Genomic DNA, 20,651 nt, shown 5'->3' with positions numbered 1-20,651 from the left:
ATTTTCACAAAATGCCTATATTTGGATTTTTTTTAATTCATTGAGATTTTTTTTCGGTGGTTAATATTGACTTTTCTTATAGAAAGTTTTTTGTTTGAAATCATTCTTTAGATAAGAAATGCCTATTATTTGAGCATTCTGGAAAAGTCTGGAAAAAAGTCGGGAATTTGAAAATGGAATTTGAGTGGTCACCCTGAACTAATTTGCTGGTTACGATTACAGGGTGGCCACTCAAGTCGGGAAATCGGGAAAGTCGGGAAAAAGTCGGGAATTCGCCAAAATCCGCCAAAAATCGGGAAAAAGTCGGGAATTTATGATTTGTTGTCAAAAAGTCGGGAAAAGTCGGGAATTCTGAGCATACTTGCATAATTATTAAAAAAAAATGTCTCTTCAAACAGTCGCTTAAAATAAGTGGAAAAACATAAAATCATATCAAACTGAATTTTTATTGAAAAAAAAAACAGTTAAATACTGACCACTAGAAAAATTAACATTGATTAAAAATGTCAATATCAAAAATTACATAATTAAAAAGGGAACTTGGCAAAAACATTTTCTTTTATGAATTCCTTGACATTTTTCTAAATACTTTGAATGAATAATAACAGCAATTACGTTTTAATCATTCTTTGATTTAAAATGATGATGAAGTTAAAAAAAAATATCAAAAACTATACGTTTGCCAATTTAAAAAATACCATGGAAGTTATAAGTATTGTTGAACTTTCGATTATTTTTTCAAAGACTAATTGTTTGTGTTTCTACTCTGAATCATAATAATGAAATTACATTTTTGAAGTTTTCTTTATTATTTATTTATTATTTATTGTTTAGTTTCTGTATTTTCAAAAAATGCCTATATTTGGATTTTTTTTAATTCATTGAGATTTTTTTTCGGTGGTTAATATTGACTTTTCTTATAGAAAGTTTTTTGTTTGAAATCATTCTTTAGATAAGAAATGCCTATTATTTGAGCATTCTGGAAAAGTCTGGAAAAAAGTCGGGAATTTGAAAATGGAATTTGAGTGGTCACCCTGAACTAATTTGCTGGTTACGATTACAGGGTGGCCACTCAAGTCGGGAAATCGGGAAAGTCGGGAAAAAGTCGGGAATTCGCCAAAATCCGCCAAAAATCGGGAAAAAGTCGGGAATTTATGATTTTTTGTCAAAAAGTCGGGAAAAGTCGGGAATTCTGAGCATACTTGATTGAAAATTATTTTTTAACTCTTGAATAATTTTGTAATATTTTTTAAAATTTTAAAATTGAATTCACTCATTTCTGCTTTAGTAACTTACTTTAAATTTAAGGTTCTTTTCACTATTTCAATATATTTGAGTATAGAAAAGCTGTTAAAGGCATTCAAAATCTTAAGTCTTTGACACAGATTTTCATAATATTTTTTATGAATCAAATGATCGCTTTAATTTTTGTTCATCAAACAAGTGGTGAAGTTAATGAAAAACTAATATAAAAATAGAGCATAATGGCCAGCTTAGAATTATGATTCTATTTCATTTTGTCACATAATTGGATATTTGGTAACAGATTCCAACTTGAGTTTGGCAATGGTTTTTTTTTGGTGAATATTTTTAATTGTTTAACTAAATTCATTTAGTAATTTGAAATATTTTTTTTTCAAATGTTGCCCTTGAACTTTTTTTTGTGAGTATGGCTAAATTACCTACCATAGATAAAGCTTGATTTTCAGTTTTCGGAAAACTTAAATATCGAATAAAATCCAAAATTGAAAAACTTTTTTACGTTTTGGAAACATAAAGAAAATATTGAAATTGCAAAAAAATAGTCCAAGAAATTTTTAGAGTTATTGCAAAATTGTTTAAAAAAATTGTTTCTTCAATTATTTTGCTTAAAATAAGTGGGAAAACATAAAATCATATAAAACTTAATTTTCATTGAAAAAAAAAAAACATTTAGATACTGACCACTAGATAAATAAAAATTGATTAGAAAATTTAATATTAAAAATAACAAAATTAATATTAAATGTCATGAAAACCTTGACATTTTTCTAAATACTTTGAATGAATAATAACAGCAATTATGTTTCAATCATTCTTTGATTTAAAATGATGATGAAGTTTTGAAAAAATAGAAACGCTATTTTAAGTTTTGAAAAAATAGAAACGCTGTTTTAAGTTTTGAAAAAATAGAAACGCTATTTTAAGTTAAGTTATCTTTAACTTTTTGTCATTTTCAGTTGAAACGAAGTATCAAAAACTATACGTTTGCCAATTTAAAAAATAACATGGAAGTTATAAGTATTGTTGAACTTTCGATTATTTTTTCAAAGACTAATTGTTTGTGTTTCTACTCTGAATCATAATAATGAAATTCCATTTTTGAAGTGTTTTTTTATTTATTGTTTAGTTTTTGTATTTACAAAAAATGCCTATGTTTGGATTTTTTTAAAAAATCATTGTGCTTTTTTTTCGCTGGTTAATATTGACTGTTCTTATAGAAAGTTTTTTGTTTGAAATCATTCTTTAGATAGGAAATGCCTATTATTTGAGCATTCTGGAAAAGTCGGGAATAAGTCGGGAATTTGAAAATGGAATTCGAGTGGTCACCCTGCGATTAGTGCGCTGACCACGGGGACGCGCTGTTTTGTTTTGCATGCTTATTTTCATTTCTTTTGTGTCGCTGTTTGTGGGGTGATTGGTTATTATAATTGAATAATGACATCATAAGTGCAGTGCTTCTGGGAACGCGCAGTCCTGTGATCGTAAAAATTTATTCCAACTGGCAGTTTTAGTATTAACTCATAAAACTATCGATTTTATGAAGAGTAAAGCGTAATTTATTTACTATTTTTGAAATTTGCTCGCGTTATCTAAATTGTAAAAACAGTAAAAATATACTGATAAGTCCAGCCCATAGCACTACTGCTCGGCTGGCACGCGTTCGGTTAAAAAAACTTTTTAAATAATCAATTATTTATCTTTCCGCAGCCGGCTGCCTAAGATTTAAAACTTTCAACCGATAAACAAAATGCTCATGGTCACATCACTGCCACTCGTGAATCCTGACCTCATACCCATCTACTAACCCCCTCAAAACTCATGTGATACTTTGTCGGAGAAGCAGTCGATTGGGCGGTCTCTATCACTCAAGTATCGGACTTACATTCCCATCCACTTCCCCGTGACTCTACCACTGGTCGTGGCCGGCGCCGGTATTGATCAGCATGATAGGGGCCTTTGAGAAGTTGCGAAGCGAGGAAAGATAGCTCCCACTTATCTTCCACGGCTCGTGGATATAACTTCTGGAGGTCCTGGTCAATAACGGAGTAGCAACTGCGGGTGGGCACCTATGCTTATGCTTATGCTTATGGCGTAACTACTTTGCTGATTACATTTATAAATGTGTTCGATAAACTCCGTGAAATTTTCCATTGCTAATCCAACTGAAAAAGCACGCAGCCACCCGAATGCGAACGCGTAGGCTGCTTATGGAGTTCGTTTTTACTCGGGATTTCTTTTGTTTTCGTTAGGAGTGGTTTGTTTCGTTGCAATAAATTATTGAATAGTCTTCTTTTTGACCGCCAAAATTCACAATCCTGTTTTTTTTTTTATAAAAACTGTCTTAACACGGAGAAAAAAGATTTCCTAAAATCGTGATCAAGCGTTCATGAAAATGGGAACCACGAACAAAGTGTTCAAATTTCATGGTACGTTTTTCAAAATCGAACCGTGGGATTTGAACACTTTGTTCGAGGTTCCCATTTTCATGAACGCTTGTTCACGATTTTGGGAACTCTTTTCTCTCCGTGAAATAAAACACGGAACATTTGAAGCAAACAATTTAATAATCAATTGAATATAAAAAATACTAAAATTTGCTGAACCGACTTAATTTTATTGCAAACTTAAAAGACCCTGCTCGCTGCCTTCTTAGAAAGTAATTACACTGCACTTTTTCACGCATAGCTAACTAATTTGGATCTTTTGCCCTCAACATACTTACACATTTTTATCCGCCCCTTTTAAAAATTATGTTGACACTAGCATAAAAAATACATAAAAGTTTATTCGCATTCGCATTCGCATTCGCATTCGCATTCGCATTCGCATTCGCATGGAGATGGTGATCTTAGCGGGTTGCAGACTGGATTTCGTCATGTATGTGTGATAATTGTCCAGCCCAGGTTGCTTAGAAATTGATTAGAGGGAATTAAAACCAATTCTACCAGAACAGGACAGGTAGCACCATGAAAGCCATCCATTGCCGGCCGCTCCCATCTCCACCATTCACCGGGAGAGGAATAAGGATTAGGAGCACGGGAAGTGTTGATGCTGAACTTACTTAGAAAAAGGTAGCGAAACCGCAGGCTCTTTTTCCCAACCTTATTGTGGAACTCGATCAAACTGACCATTTGATCAAATTTAATCGAATTTAAACAACAAGGATGCGTAAATGTCGCGTGGAGTTAGTAGTTGTGATGGGTAAAGGTCTGGGATTCGCCCTAAGCAAGCGATACGACCATTGGCAAAAATGAAGTTAACTGTTAGATTTTTATTCTCAAGGCAAGCAATCGGATGCTGCTGTTGAGACAATTCCCGTTTAGATTAAGTGAAGTTTATTATGTTAACAGGATTGAAAATTTATTCTCAAAGCAAGCAGTCGGAAGCTGCTGCTGAGAAAGTGTTATTATTATTTCAGTGTATTTTATATTTAATTCCCGACGCGAATATTTGTTTGAGATCTAATCTTAGACAGCCGGCTGTGGAAAGATAAGATCCATGCGCCTTAATTTCAATCATCATTTATTCCAATACGATTCATTTTTACGTTTACGAAAGCAGCAAAATTAATAAAAAGGGACCATCCATAAACCACGTGGACACTTTAGGGGAAAGAAGGAGGAGGGGGGGGGGGGTGTTTCTGGCGAATGTCCACACTTCATACAGAAAAAGATTTCATTAGTATGGACAATTGATGAAAAATACATAAAAGTTTATTGTACAAAAACACACCAATACTGTTTTACAAACTGACCAACCAACTAGTGTCAGTGAACAAGTTGTACATGACGTTTTTTAATTAATTAAATATACTTTATTGAATCTTTCTTATAATAATTACATTTGGTTTACATAATAAGTGGTCAGCTGTGGCTCTTCAGCTTTAGTTTGCTTTTCGTGATTTAAACACTGTTTATTTTCATAACTTTAAAAGTATATGATTTATCATTTTTGTAACACTAGGTACAATGAGGAAAAAAAAAATGTCAAGAAAACATAACCTAACCTAAAACTAACTTAAACTTACCATAAACTAAACCAATCCTTGAATCAAGGGGTATTCAGAAATAGCACATTTTTCCCTGAATTTCAAACATTTCTCTTGAATCTTCTGATCCAACGTTTTTACTTCTGCTAATTCATGAACCTCACTTGATCTTGTCCAGCCAGGAACATTCAAAACCATTTTGAGTACCTTGTTTTGGACACGCTGGAGCTTCAATTTATGAGTTCTAGCGCAACACTCCCAAACAGGTACTGCATACTCAATAACGGGGTAAATTATTTGTTTGTAAACAGCTAACTTATTTTTCAAAGAAAGCTTTGATTTTCTGTTAATTAAAGGATACAAACACCTGATGAGAATGCTGCACTTGTTCAATATTTTGTCTACATGCTGCCGAAACAAAAGTTTCGAGTCAAGTATGAGACCTAAATAGACAACTTCCTTTGACCAGGGTATCGAAACATCATTCATTTTAATCAAAACATCATCCTTTGGGGTAAATCTGGCCGATTTGGAAAGTGGAAAAATGATGATTTGAGTTTTGGCTGCATTTATGCGAATTTTCCAGTCGCCAAAGTATTCGGAAAGAACGTCAAGACCCTTCTGAAGACGGCCAACTAAATATCTGGTTATTTTACCCTTATAAATAACGGCAGTGTCATCAGCAAAAAGTGACAACACACCATTACCAGGAAGAGTAGGCAAATCAGATGTAAAAATATTGTACAGAAGTGGTCTAAGAATACTTCCTTGGGGAACCCCCGCATCAATGTTGAATAATCCAGAAGCAATCCCATTCAGAAAAACCCTGAACGATCTCTCCGAAAGATAGTGCTGGATAATTTTGATAAGATACATTGGAAAACCGTATAAATACAGTTTATGTATCAAACCATCATGCCAAACATTGTCAAAAGCCTTCTCAACATCCAACAAAGCCATAGCAGTTGATTTAGACTCAAGCTTGTTCTGCTTGATGATTTTGGTTACTCTCGTAAGCTGATGAGCAGTATTATGTCCCTTGCGGAAGCCAAACTGCTCATTCAAAATTATATTATTATCGTTGGTAAAATCCAAAAGCCTTGAATAGATGACCTTCTCAAAGAGTTTGGACAGACTACTCAAAAGACTAATGGGACGATAACTTGTTGGCGACGTTGGATCTTTTTGAGGCTTCAAAATTGGTATGACTTTGCCCAGCTTCCAATTGGTAGGGAAGTAACCAAGTTGCAAACATTTATTGAAAATATTGGCTAGATGTTGAAAGAACTGATCACTCTGTTTTTTCAACACCAGATTAAAAATGTTATCAAAGCCAGGAGCTTTCATATTTTTCATTTGTTTTACTGCAACTTTGACTTCCTCACCAGAAACATGGGAATCTGCTGGAAATTCAAAGGTAGAGTTATTAATTGTTGAAATACTATTGGCAACTGATGTTTCTTTACGGCTGGTCATGGAAGCGCCAAGATTATGAGAACTAACAAAATGAAGCCCAAGTGCATTTGCCTTTTCCTCAGATGTAATCAAAGGAGAATCCTCAACAATAAGAGGAGGAATAGGCTTTGGTTTGTTTTTAAGAACTTTTGAAAGTTTCCAAAACGGTTTTGAATAATTCCCAAGCTGGCTTACATGTTTTGAAAATTCTTGATTTCTGATAGTGTCAAGTCGGTCTTGTATGATTTTGTTCAAATTGTTCACAGAAATCTTTTTGTCATAGTCCCCAGTCCGTTGATATTGTCTCCTATAAACATTCCTAAGTCTAATCAAGTGTTTAGTATCTACGTCAATATCAGTTACCTTAAAATTAACAGGAACCTCCCGAACGTTGGCAGCCTCTGCTTGGTTGATAGCCTGCTGGATCACCTCCAGCGAACGATCAATATCAGCAGAAGTTTCCGGGTGTTGATCATAGTCGATGTTGCTGTCGACCACTTGCTGAAACTGCTGCCAGTCAACGTTGTGGTAATCTTTCCGGGTTGGTTGCCGCTGCGGAGTAACGGAAGCTCCAACCTCCACAACCACCGGATAGTGATCAGAACTCAACTCTTCAAACACCTCAGGATGAGCCACGTTCTCAGCCATATTGGTAATGAAGAAGTCGATGATTGAGTGATTCCCAGACCGAGCCACCCTCGTTGGACGATCCGGACTCACAACGTTGTAGTATCCGTTTTGCAGATCGTTGTGCAGAATCACTCCGTTCCGATTCCTCCTGCTGTTGCCCCAAACTTCATGCTTCGCGTTGAGGTCACCAGCGATGATGTACTTTGCGCTCCGCCGTGTCAGCTTCTGGATATCGCTCTTCAGTTTTGCTGCTGAACCATCTCTGGCATTCACCTGACGTGGGCAGTATGCAGCAATGAAGAGTACTGGGCCAACCGAAGTGGGAATTTCCACCCCAACGGCCTCGATGATGTCCAGCTTGAAGTGTGGCAGCCGGCGTGGCTTGAGATCACGATGAACAGCGACAAGCACACCTCCTCCTCCAGAGGTGGTCCTGTCGAGCTGCGTCGCGATCTTGTAGTTTTGCAGATAAACTTTTTCACCGGGCTTCAGATGAGTTTCCGTGATGGCAGCTACGTCGATCTCCTTCTCGCGAAGAAAATCCACCAGCTCCAAGTTCTTCCTCCTAATGGAGCAAGCGTTCCAATTCAGCAGCTTGAGGGACCTACGATCCATACTGGATGACGAACGAGGTCAGCACTTCAACCTGCTGGGTCTTGGTTTTGCATCCACGCAGTGCAGCGGACATCTGTTTGAAAATATTGAGGAGTTCGGTTGAGGTGTAAAGATCATTACCATTTTCCTCAACTGCTGGTTCTTGGGTTGGTCTTGGCTCCTGGCTGAAGCCCGGTGGTGGCGGTCTCGGCTCCTGGCTGGAACCCGGCCGTGGATGATTCATCTCAGCTCTCTTCCTGGGATCCAACGGCAACGGTGCCAAGTTCGGGACCTGGCGTCGCGGTTGAAGAGGTGGGAAATTTTGCTCCACCAGGGCTGGAGGAGTTCTACGACGCTGAGGCTGATTCTTCGTCGATGCTTGCTGCCGAATTTTCACGAACTCAGCTCTCTTGGGGCACTTTCGGTCGGTTGACGAGTGCTCACCGTTGCAGTTGAGGCACTTCACCAGCGAATCTTGGATGCACTGGGATGTGATGTGCGCATCGGTACCACATTTGGCGCAACGACGCTTCAGGTGGCAGTTCTTACCTCCGTGCCCGAAGCCCAGGCAGTTGAAGCATTGTGTGACGTCACGGTGCACTGGTCGGTATCGCTCCCACGACACGATAATGTTGAAAACCGCTCGGATTGCCTTCAGCTCAGGAAGCGTCGTCGATCCCTTAGCCAAATGCAGCAGGTAGAGCTGGTCACGGTACTTGATGTCTTTGTTGCGTCGGCTCATTTTGTGCACGGCCAACACATCCAGTTTCAAAACTTTTAGCTCGGCAGCTAATTCCTCCACTGGCATGTCGTACAGACCTCTGACGACGATTTTGTACGGCTTATCCATGACGACATCATGGGTAAAGTACTCCGCCTCGTTTTCGGTCAAGTAGTCCTTGACCAGTTGATAGTGCTGCCTGGATTGCACCAGCACCTTAAATCCGTCCTGACACAGACGAATGTTGCCTAGGACTTTCCCAGACTTGATGAGTTCAACCAGCCCCGCTCGAAAGTCGATCGTTGCTGCTGATTGCCTCACATAAAAAGGAGGCAGTTTCTCCTTTCGCTGTTTCACTTCATTCTCCTTTGCTTCCGCTACCTGGTCCTCGTCAGGCAGTCCAGCGAACTTGTTGTTCTTCAATAGCTGCTCCTCGTGCGACGAAGAGTTCTCCTCCTCCTCATCCATCGGTACAGTACCGTCGCTCTTTTTCGTCTTTTTGCTGTTCGATGTCACTTCCAAAAGCACCTTCCTTTTGGAAATCCCCGGTTTTTGGCCATCAGTTGAGGCCTCAACCTTCCTTTTGGAAATTCCCACTTTTTTGCCTGCTTGAGCCGCAGGTAGGGCAATATTGCCGGCGTTTTGCGCCGGGACGCGACGAGTCATGTTGATTCAGACAACCTTCACCAACGAATGCTCGGATAACAATGAGTGTACATGATGTTCTTTTTCAATGTTCGATATCATATTCAACCAGGTGCACGTACGCACCCGTGGCAAAGGATATACGAAAAGGAACGCGTGCCTCACAGTTGGGATGTGATCTCTAATTTGCTTCTACCTTTGCACCGTTGCGTTGATACGCATGGTTGACTTTGAACTGGTAGGATGGGTTTGCTTGCTGCATATGTTGCGTAACTTTATTTTTGTTCTTTTCGGTACCCTAGTGCGTTGGATTTTTTATTCAAAATAACTTCTTAAATAGTTTATGTTCAAATTGTTTAGTGTATGCCAATAGATAAAAAAGTTTTTTTTAATAATTTTTCACCACAAATTTCTACACGTTACAATTAAAGCAGAAACAATAATACGAATTTATTTAAAATAATAGATTTTTTCGATTCCTTCTTCGTCGATTGATACGCAGGCCATTGATCTTTCGATTTCCGGTATTTGAAAGCACACCGGAGTGGGGGCATCAAAACAAAGTTTGAGTTGTGTCTGTCTGTTTATCATTTCCCCGATACTGCACAGCAAGGACCTCTCCTTCCATTCACAATGTACACTCACTATCCTGTGCCAGCCCGCGTTCAGCGCAAATGCAGTTTACAAACTTGTACCAGGAGCAGTGTAGTTCAACCACATTACCATTTCTCCAGCGCCAGGATACGCCCGGTGAACACGGGGATCCATATGGCACTATAGGACTCTGCCTGATGGGGACGCACTCGACCAGAACAGTGTACGCTTGGACTGGCGCGACGTGGCCCGTGGGGTTGCCGCGGTTTCCTCCCGTCGTCGTTGTGTTCGTCCCTGCCACCGGGGTGGACGCCAGACTGTTTGATCAATAACTGACGACGAGCTCTCCTTCCACAGCTGTCTACTACATTCGGAAACTTCAGAACTAGCGCCCGGTATTGGAGTCAGTCGATCGCCGTCCCTATGGAGATGCAACACTTCTTGCTCCAGGCGGCGTTCTTCAGTTTATCCTGGAAGTTCAGTGTCTTAAGTTTTGTTTGCTAGGTAGTGTCACTGGTTTGGAAGATTTGGAAACGTTGTCGTCTAGACGTGTAGACCACTCTCCCCGGAGGATATCGTGTTTGAAGATTTGGCGTAATTAGCATGGTGGTCTCACTGCCAAAGTAGCAGATTTCAAAGAAGCGCTTGGAGCGAGTAAGTGGAACGTGTGGAATTACCCAGAAGATACCAGAAAGACTTAGCCCAGAGTTCTATTTCAAGCATCCAAAGCTCCTGCCTGCCTTTGTCCGGCAAAAATTGCAAAGAAGATTTCCGCGTCCATGTGTTGTGCATTCATTAGGGTAATTCCCGGTAATGAAGTGATTTCGAGTCCTGTGCGATAAAAAAGACCACTTTGGCAAGAAATGAAATAAAGGTTCGCGGCCATTGCGCGTTGTTTATCCACCCACGCCATTTTTTCTCTATACCCCCTCCTGCTAGGTTGATGGTCGTCACTGGCAACCCTGCAGCACCAGCATTAGGTTGATTGTGTGTCCTGTCCGGAGTGAAATCTCCCCGTGGTCTATTCATACCGGGTTGCGGGAATTAAAATGTATATTTTTTATTTCTATCTTTGGGGTGGTTGATACTAACATTTGCGGAGCAATTCTAAAAGCCTTACTTGAAATATTTTTTTTTCTGCTTTTTATCTTATTTAAGTGTTTCAACACGGGTGTTGTGCAATTATGAGCAGAATGACAGCATAAAATATAAAAAAAGCAAATAAATTTTATTTTAGCTATTTCTAATACGACAATTTAAATCAGTGCAGTTTCATCATTTGTTTACTTTTTAAACAACGTGGCCTAGTGATTTTAATAAAAGCAATCGCGTTTGTAAAGAAAGCCAAGAAGAAGTAAAAGAAAATCGGCTACAGCTGTCTTGAATGGAATAATTTACATTTTGAAATATTTAAAAAATATAAATAAGGGACCATCCATAATCCACATGGACACTTTTTTGGAAATCTCAACCCCTCCCCCACCCATCGTGGACAATTGTACACGTTTTTTTGTATGGATTGTGCACAATTAGATATAAGACAATAAATATATTACTCTTCACTTTTTTCTTGACAAATTGCTAGTTGCTCAAAAAAATAAATACATTAAATCACTTGAAAATTGAATACATCTTCTGGATATAACCGCGGGCGTCGATAATCAGAGTTCACGCGCGCTGATATGACCGCAGAAGGATGGCCGCATGACAGCCGTAGAACACATTTTTGGCTGTTGTCAAAGGTTGCCTTGAGTTTTCAGCTGACTTTTTGGAAAATATTCAAAACAAACCAGGTTGACAGGCAAATCAAAGCTGAATTTCAGTTCAACTTGCTGATTTTTACACTGCGGTAGTTTGGCGGCCATTACCTGCTGTCAGTCGAAGTGAAGTAGAATCGTGATTTTATCTCGCAATAAGCAATATAACTTCACGAATACATATCCAGATTTTTATCAAATCGTAGGAGCAGTAGTCCCAAAATAAGGAACAAAAAATGTTTTAGTAATATAAAGTATTTTGATCAAAAATGTGATTAGGTACGTGCATTAGCATTAAAAAAAAAGCTAGACTGCCTTTAGCAGCCTTTGAGAATACATAAAATCAAAAATGCGCTCTGCTTAGTACGCCCAAAATAGGGACGAATATCCTATTTCTTCATTCTGTCGGGCGCTCGAATAATTTTTGCATTCCCAGATCTATCTGGCAAATCCGGTCATGCCTGTTCTTACGTGATGTTATGTTATGCATAACAAATTCCAAAATTCTAACGATTTTTCATCTGGCTTACTTGTGTGATTCGTATACAAGAAATGCAATTTTTCTGCTTTTGAGAACTGTATAAAAATTATTTTGCTGAACAGAAAACTATACATTTTATTTTCTCTACATATGTATGGAACTTAGGACAATAGTAATAATTCACTAGGACAGTGGTTCTCAACCTTTATCGTTCCATTCCCCTCTTGATTAATTTCCAAAAAATCGAAGGGTCTCGTGATGAATGGTAAAAAAACATTGATAAAATCTACTTTCCAAAATGCGATCTAAATATTACTATTTTTTAGTTTAACTTATTTTCAAAGAACTGTTAATTTTTAGAAGTGTGCACAAATAATCTCTTTAAAATAACTCATCACTCTAATTTTAGCAAAATTTTCAAATTGAAGATTCGCTTTTGTTCGAAAAATAATTTACAAGCCTTTTCCTTTTTAGTTTTTAACCGCTTTTGTTGATCGTGTCACGTTCCCCAGAAAACCAATCCCCCGAAAACCATTCCCAAAAAAACGTTCCTCAGAATGTACAATTTCCCAGAAAAGTTTCTTTCCCAAAAAATATTGGAAATTGATGCAAATTAATTTCAAAGATTCTATTTTTTGGAATTTCTTAGAAAATATAAAAATTTGACAAGGTAATTTTATCCATGCCAAGAAATTTTCATCTCTTTTTTTTGACAACAATTCTTGAGAAAATAACGGAAAATGTGAATTCGGCCTATATATAGACTCTCTTGACTAGTGATAACAAATTAAAAAAAAAATGTGTAGGTGGTCAAGAATTTTTCCCTTATTTTTAGGGAAAATTAAACTTGTGACAGCAGTTATCATAAGGCTATATTTTTTTCCCTTCCTTTTAAAAAAGGGAAAACTCTCCTCCTTCCTTTTAAAGGTAAAATTCATCTTGAAGGGAAAACTTTCTAGTCTTGTAATAACTGCTGACACAAATTAGATTATTGCTTCTGGGCGTAATATTTCAATCTTTATTTCTCGCATCACAATCGAGATTGCTCGTTCTAAATATTACGATCGTAATTTGTCAATGGTTGGTCGAAAAAAACCAAAAGTGTCATAAATTAAAAAACATTTTTCAAATTCTCAAAAAATTTCAAAATTTAAATAAAAATCTAAAAATTTGAAATTTGAAAGTTAAAATTAAAGAGAAAAGAAATTATTAAAATGTTGAAATTAAAAAAAAAATATGAAATTTATATATTTTTTTAGTTTTTTGAAAAAAAAACTTCAGAAATTTCAGAAATTTTGTAATTTTTGAAATTTGAGAATTTTGATTTTTTTTATTTTGAAATTTTGTAAATTTTGGACATTATGAAAATTTTGGAAATAATAATTATCACCACGATAAATGTTTCTGTGGAACGGTACATTCTGGGGAATGGTATTCGGGGGAACGTGACACAATCGCTTTTGTTTAGAAGTTTAAAAAATATTTTTTGCAATTCCGTCGTGAAACTATTTACTTTTCCTGTCATTCTTGAACGACGAAATAGCCTACTTTTCTGTACCAAAAATAACAGAATCGAATAGCAACACTTTTCAAAATAAATGCTGAAAAGTTGAATTTTTTTTGTCCTATAAATTATCATTACCTACTATAATCTAAGCTTGTTTTGTATCTCTATTTATTAACTAATTCTCTAATTTTACATCTAATACATCTAGCTTCTCATTTTTATTCTTCAAAATACGCTCGTTCTCTTACTATTGATACTTGATTTTTATAAAATAAATTCTGTTTTACTGCATATTGTTTTCAATCTTCACCCTTTTTTTCAAACAAGTGAGGTTTGAGCCCTTACTCAATTTATGGAATGAAATAATACTATTGTATTTTTGGTAAACTTTTATAAAGGGACCATCCATAAACCACGTGGACACTTTAGGGGGGGGGGGTATGGCGATTGTCCACGCTCCATATTTTTTGTATGGGAGCAGTTCTCTACGGAATCGGTCTTTTTTCTTTAATTTTAATTTTTGTATTTTTTAATCCGGCTGAAACTTTTTTGGTGCCTTCGGTATGCCCAAAGAAGCCATTTTGCATCATTAGTTTATCCATATAATTTTCCATACAAATTTGGCAGCTGTCCATACAAAAATGATATGTGAAAATTCAAAAATCTGTATCTTTTGAAGGAATTTTTTGATCGATTTGGTGTCTTCGGCAAAGTTGTAGGTATGGATATGGACAACACTGAAAAAAAAATGATACATACTAAAAAAAAAATTGGTGATTTTTAATTTAACTTTTTGTCACTAAAACTTGATTTGCAAAAAAAAACACTATTATAATTTTTTTTTATTTTTTGATATGTTTTAGAGGTCATCAAATGCCAACTTTTCAAAAATTTTCAGAATGGGCAAAAAATCTTTGACCGAGTTATGAATTTTTGAATCAGTACTGATTTTTTAAAAAAATCGAAATATTGGTTACAAAATTTTTTCAACTTCATTTTTCGATGTAAAATTAAATTTGCAATCAAAAAGTATTCTAGTGAAATTTTGATAAAATGCACCGTTTTCAACTTAAATCCATATTTAGGTGACTTTTTTCAAAATAGTCGCAGTTTTTCAGTTTTTTAAATTAGTGCACATGTTTGCCCACTTTTGGAAAAAAAAATATTTTTGAAAAGCTGAGAAAATTCTCTATATTTTGCTTCTTCGGACTTTGTTGATACGACCTTTAGTTGCTGAGATATTGAAATGCAAAGGCTTAAAAACAGGAAAATTGATGTTTTCTAAGTCTCACCCAAACAGCCCACCATTTTTAATTGTCGATATCTCAGCAAGTAATGGTCCGATTTTCAATGTTAACATTCCAACGCCCAAGGCTCCAAAAAAGTTGGAACGGTAACTTCAACTCAATGGTTCTCGGGCATAACTCAACCAATCAAGATGATTCTTTTTTCCAGTGATTTTTTAGGATGTCTAGATGATTCTAGACCTTTGCAGAAATTAATGTTATCAAATATGTAATTTTTGCGATCAAAAACATCGTTCCAACTTTTTTTTTCGCGTGTAAAAAAAAATCGCCGAAAATTCCGCGGAGGCAGTCGTTTTAAAAAAGTTGGAACGATGTTTTCGGTCGCAGAAATTACAGATTTGTTCAAATCAAGTTCTGCAAAATTTTAAGATCATCTAGACATTCTTACAAATCACTGGAAACAAGAATCCCCCGATCCCGATTGGTTGAGTTATGCCCGAGAACGGGCGTGTTGAAGTTACCGTTCCAACTTTTTTGGGAGGCTTGGGCGTCCGTGTAAGTTGGACATGCGTTGGGCGTTCCAGTGTTAATATATGAAACATTTGTGAATTTTCCAATCTTTTCAAAAACAACATTTTCAAATTTTTGAAACCAAGACTAATATTTTAAAAGGGCGTAATATTGAATGTTTCGCCCTTTTCAAATGTTAGTCTTGATTTGAAAATTTTCAAAATATTTTTTTCGAAAAGATCAGAAAATTTCACAAATGTTTCATATGTCAACATTGAAAATCGGACCATTACTTGCTGAGATATCGACATTGAAAAATGGTGGGTTGTTTGGGTGAGACTTAAAAAACATCAATTTTCCTGTTTTTAAGCCTTTGCATTTCAATATCTCAGCAACTAAAGGTCGTATCAACAAAGTCCCAAGAAGCAAAATATAGAGAATTTTCTCAGCTCTTCAAAAATATTTTTTTCTAAAGTTTGCAAACATGTGCACTAATTTAAAAAAAATGAAAAATTGCAACTTTTTTCAAAAAAGTCACCTAAATATGGATTTGACCTGAAAACGGTGCACTTTATCAAAATTTCACTAAAGTACTTTTTGATTGAAAATTTAATTTTACATCAAAAAATGAAGCTGAAAAATTTTTGCGACCAATATTTCGATTTTTTGAAAAAAAATCAGTATTTATTAAAAAAAATCATAACTTGGTCAAAGATTTTTTGCACAACCTGGAAATTTCTGAAAAGTTGGCATTTGATGTCCTCTAAAACATATCAAAAAATAAAAAAAAAATAGTGTTTTTTTTTGCAAATCAAGTTTTAGTGATAAAACATTAAATTAAAAAATCACCAAATTTTTTTTACAGTGTATAATTTTTTTTCAGTGTAGTCTGTATTCATACCTACAACTTTGCCGAAGACACCAAATTGATCAAAAAATTCCTTCAAAAGATACAGATTTTTGAATTTTCATGCATCATTTTTTTATGGACAGCTGCCAAATTTGTATGGAAAATTTTATGGACAAACTAATGATGCAAAATGGCTTTTTTGGGCATACCGAAAGGACCAAAAAAGTTTCAGTTGGATTTAAAAATACAAAAATTAAAATTGAAGAAAAAAGACCGATTTCGTAGAGAATTGCTAAGCAGTTATCACACAGAGAACAGATGTATATCATTGAACAAACAGCATTGAAAAACGTGTGTAAAAATTCAAACCAAAATACGTTGAAAAGAGCTAGGGTGTGCACCATCCGTCTAGATAGCGCCACTTCCAAAATCATGATGGCCTACAGTAGCAGAACGTTGGACCATCTAATCACTGCATAAAACATTCCGTACGAACGACATCAGACCAATGTCTGACTGTCCTTCATCAGAGGGTTGCAATTTCACGCGCCAAAGAAGGTAAACAAAACGAAATCGGACATAACATGTGTAAAGGGATTATTTTAAATTGTCGCTTGAAAAAATATTTTTGAATGAATTTTCTTTTATGTTTTCGTTAACGTTAATGCATTTTTGCAATATTTTTAGTCAACTGGAATTATACAGAAGTGAATTTTATATTTAAATGAGGTTAACATTTATTTTTTTTCGAAATTATTGAGCAACAATAACAAACAAAAAACCAAAAATGTCATAAATTGAAAATATTTTTAAAATTCTCAAAAAAAAAATCAAAATTTAAAAAAATCTAAAAATTTAAAAAAATCTAAAAATTTAAAAATTTAAATATCAAAATTAAAGAGAAAAGAAATTATTAAAATGTTGAAATTAAGAAAAAATATGAAATTTATATATTTTGTTTGTTTTCTGAGAAAAATGGAAATTTCAGAAATTTTGTAATTTTTGAAATTTGAAAATTTTTATTTTTTTTTATTTTGAAATTTTGAAAATTTTGGACATTATGAAAATTTTGGAAATAATAATTATCACCACGATAAATATTTCTGTGGAACGGTACATTCTGGGGAATGGTATTCGGGGAAACGTGACACAATCGCTTTTGTTTAGAAGTTTAAAAATATAACTTTCAGTATTGATAAATCCTTCCCAATTCGATACTTTTAAAGAAAGTGTCAGATATGTTTTTATTTGCAAACATGTTTAAAGACATTGAATTTCACTTTGGGAGGAATTCCCGGTTCAACGGTTGAGAAACACTGCTCTAGGATCACCATTTCACCCTGACGGCTTTCCTAGCTGAACGAGAAGCTTAACTTGCAATTAATTAGTGCAGTTGCAGCGGGCTTTTCCCAGTTTGTAGTTGTTGTTTATATCACTTTCCTTTCGGTTGAATTCCCGCAGGACATTGAAGTTGGGATTGTCTGTTCATCGCGCCATCGCAGAGATTTGCTGGAAGTATTAACGAGATTTTTTGTCTGTATTTTTTTTCAGATTGTCCGCCAACCATAATCTCCGGAAATCCTTAATAGTGGCAACGTTTTATCTTTAATCTTTTATCAAATTCCAAATAATCATAAAGCTTGCACTCACCATATCACCGTACAGTAATCGATCCGTACTACTACTCGTACTACTAAGACAGGGTTCACTGAAAAGATATCGTAGAATTAGCTCTAGTTTTACACCACATTTTGCTCGCAACAATTTTTAACTCTAAAATAACCACACCAAAAATGAGCGCCCGTTTGGCAACTCAGCGCAGTTTCATTACTGTGACGCCAATTCCGGCGCCATCAACACCCACGTCTGCCGTCCCAGCCTCGGCCAGTTCGTCACCGGTGGCGGCCACAACCATCACGGCCATCGATCCCGGTTCCCTGTCCGACCCGGACTGCGGCGGTTCTCCGTCAAGCTCGGTTGGAACTCCAACGGCCACCATTACGATCCCTGCCGGAATAGGTACAAGTACGATCAAGTCCGCCGGTGCTGCTGACAGCAACAGTGCAATCAAGACCAACCTGCAGTCCGCGGTCAGCGTGGCTACACCATCCGCCAACCCGGCCCCAGTCCCGACCAGTCTGATCGCCAATAATCTGAGCATTGCTAATCTTCTAGGCACTCAAGCGGGAACTCTGACGCTGCAGCAGATAATTCAGCAGGTATTTTGGCTTTGGCTTATTTGGCTCAGGACAAAATTTTAGAATATTTCAACCTTTCAGCAAAAGAAAATCGTAATCCATCCAAACGGAACCGTGATTGACATTCTGCCCATCGACGATTCTGACTCGGCTGACGACTCCAAGATCGACGTCCAGTTGGCTGCGGCCGATGGGGAAGGAACGACCGTTAACGGTCAGCAGCAGGTCACGGCGCAGGTCGCCGTCGTTCAAGCCCAGAGTCCCACCGATGGAGGCCCCCAGTACATCACGGTGACCGGTGAGTACCACGACAATCTTCAATAGCTAATTATGGTACTGACATTCTTCAAAATTTGCGTCCCGGATCATTACCGACTAATTTGCTTGTTATTTTGGTTGGAGATTTTTTTTAACGTCTTCCCTCTCACACGCACTCTTGAGTTTAATTTCATGCATCGCATTAACTAATTTCGTTTTCTTTAATTGCTTTCCGTTTGTTACCTAATTATAATTAATCCACCCACGTGCGCGTGCACACACAAACACACACACACACACCCATCGAAACATCATCGCCATGATTGCCGTCTTCGGCTTGGTTTTCCGACAATAAACACATTACGCGTCGATGCAGCCACCGCCGCCGCCGTCGATCCGAACGGTGTGGATGACGACGACAACGAAGACGACGAAATTCCCTCGTATGCGGCAATGACGACCGTCGACGGTAAGTGTGGCGCTCCTCCTTTGGGACGATACTCGGCTGGAGGGACAGTTTTGGTCCCTGCCACGAAACGTCCCGTTATCAGAGGCTAACAATCGCACCGAGTGGTATTATAAAGCTGCACTTTACACTAACCGTAAACTTTGTTAGATGGGATTGTTCGGATATTTTGGACAATATTGACGATAAGAAAATCTCTGGAGAATTGATTATTTGTTAACAGGAACAACTCTGTCTTTAGAACAAACTTTAAAAAAAGCATAACCGATTCTTTTGCTGATAAAAAAAAACTTCTTAACATAACCTAGGTGATTAATGCCTTCCTCCTGAAAGCAATTGAAAAAGCTTGCTGTTTGTATTTCATTACATGCCTGAATGCATGCAACAAAGCCTATCACAAAAATGCTTTGTAAAGGTAGTTTCCAAATATTTCCGAAAAAGGTCAAAAGTCAATGTTTTGATTTCGACTAATTTCGCCAACATCGAAAAATACTTCAAATTTCGCTGCTTGGAATGAAAAATTAAAATTCTGGAGTTTTTTTGAAAAGGTCCTATAAACCAAATTTTCAGTTTTTGCTTTTTAGGTGTTTTTGAAACCGCCTTGGGTCAGGGGTATTAAAAAACACCCGAAAAGCAAAAACTGAAAATTTGGTTTATTGGACCTTTTCAAAAAAAAACTCCAGAATTGAACATTCAGCTCATAGAACTATTAAGCAAAGATTATTTTTTTTATTTCATTTCATTTATTGGTTTGTTTTGGCAAAACATCAGTGCAGTAATTAACTTAAGCTGAGATATGGGGTACCTTTCAACAGCTGACTAATTCAAACTGTGTGAGAGTTTACTGGTACATGAGAGAACAAATTGAGCAGTGGAAGGAAGTTACAAAACATAACCTTGGAAATAGCTAATATATGGGGGATAGTTAGAGGAAAGGAATTGAGAAAATATTCAAAGAGTTCGAGTTTTGGCTTTTTGCCCTCTATTAATTAACGCAATAAAAAATATTTTGAAAAAAAAACCGTGAAAAAAATTATTGTGTAAAATGATAGAGCATCGAAAGTCTAAACAGGATCAGCTCGAAATTTTGCTCGAAAGTTGTTTTTAGCTGAGCTGTTGTGTTGAGTCTTTTTTTTTGAATAACTTTTAAGAACTTAGCCAAACATAATCATTTTCAAAAGCGACTCATGAGACCTAAGACCGGCCCGAATTGGGTACTAAAGCCATATGTAAATTTTCAGCAATATAAGCTTCATTTTAGAACCCAATTGGACAAATCCCGCTTAAGTCCGTGAAGCATTCACAATTAGAAATATTGTTTTCTTATATGTTGGGCAACAAAAATTACGCTATTATGGAATGAATATTAACTATTTTATTTTCGACAACCTATTTTAACGAAATATTTTGTTATATAATTTGAAAATAAGATATTCACCTCTTCCGGCCAAGATCAAAATTAAGATTTGTTCAACATTTTTGTTTAC

The 20,651-nt window shown here is 36.5% G+C and overlaps 1 protein-coding gene across 6 annotated transcripts in view; it reads left to right on the top strand.

The window, feature by feature from the left end:
* Positions 1–20,651, top strand: part of LOC120427401 (DNA-binding protein RFX2) — a 65,549-nt gene that overhangs the window by 4,397 nt on the left and 40,501 nt on the right. For 2 of the 6 annotated variants that reach the window (XM_039592257.2, XM_039592260.2), the window contains exons 2-4: positions 17,794–18,461; positions 18,522–18,738; positions 19,075–19,167. In XM_039592257.2, coding sequence (XP_039448191.1) covers positions 18,036–18,461; positions 18,522–18,738; positions 19,075–19,167 — 736 coding nt within the window. In that variant the 5' untranslated portion in view covers positions 17,794–18,035. Of the gene's footprint in view, positions 1–10,399; positions 10,545–17,793; positions 18,462–18,521; positions 18,739–19,074; positions 19,168–20,651 lie in introns of those variants that run through there. The other 4 variants (XM_039592262.2, XM_039592261.2, XM_052709475.1 and 1 more) reach the window with 4 other exon arrangements.

Source organism: Culex pipiens, chromosome 1 (genome assembly GCF_016801865.2).
Source record: "Culex pipiens pallens isolate TS chromosome 1, TS_CPP_V2, whole genome shotgun sequence".
NCBI classification, from domain to species: Eukaryota; Metazoa; Arthropoda; class Insecta; order Diptera; family Culicidae; genus Culex; species Culex pipiens.
This window is presented reverse-complemented; position numbering and strand designations above follow the sequence as displayed.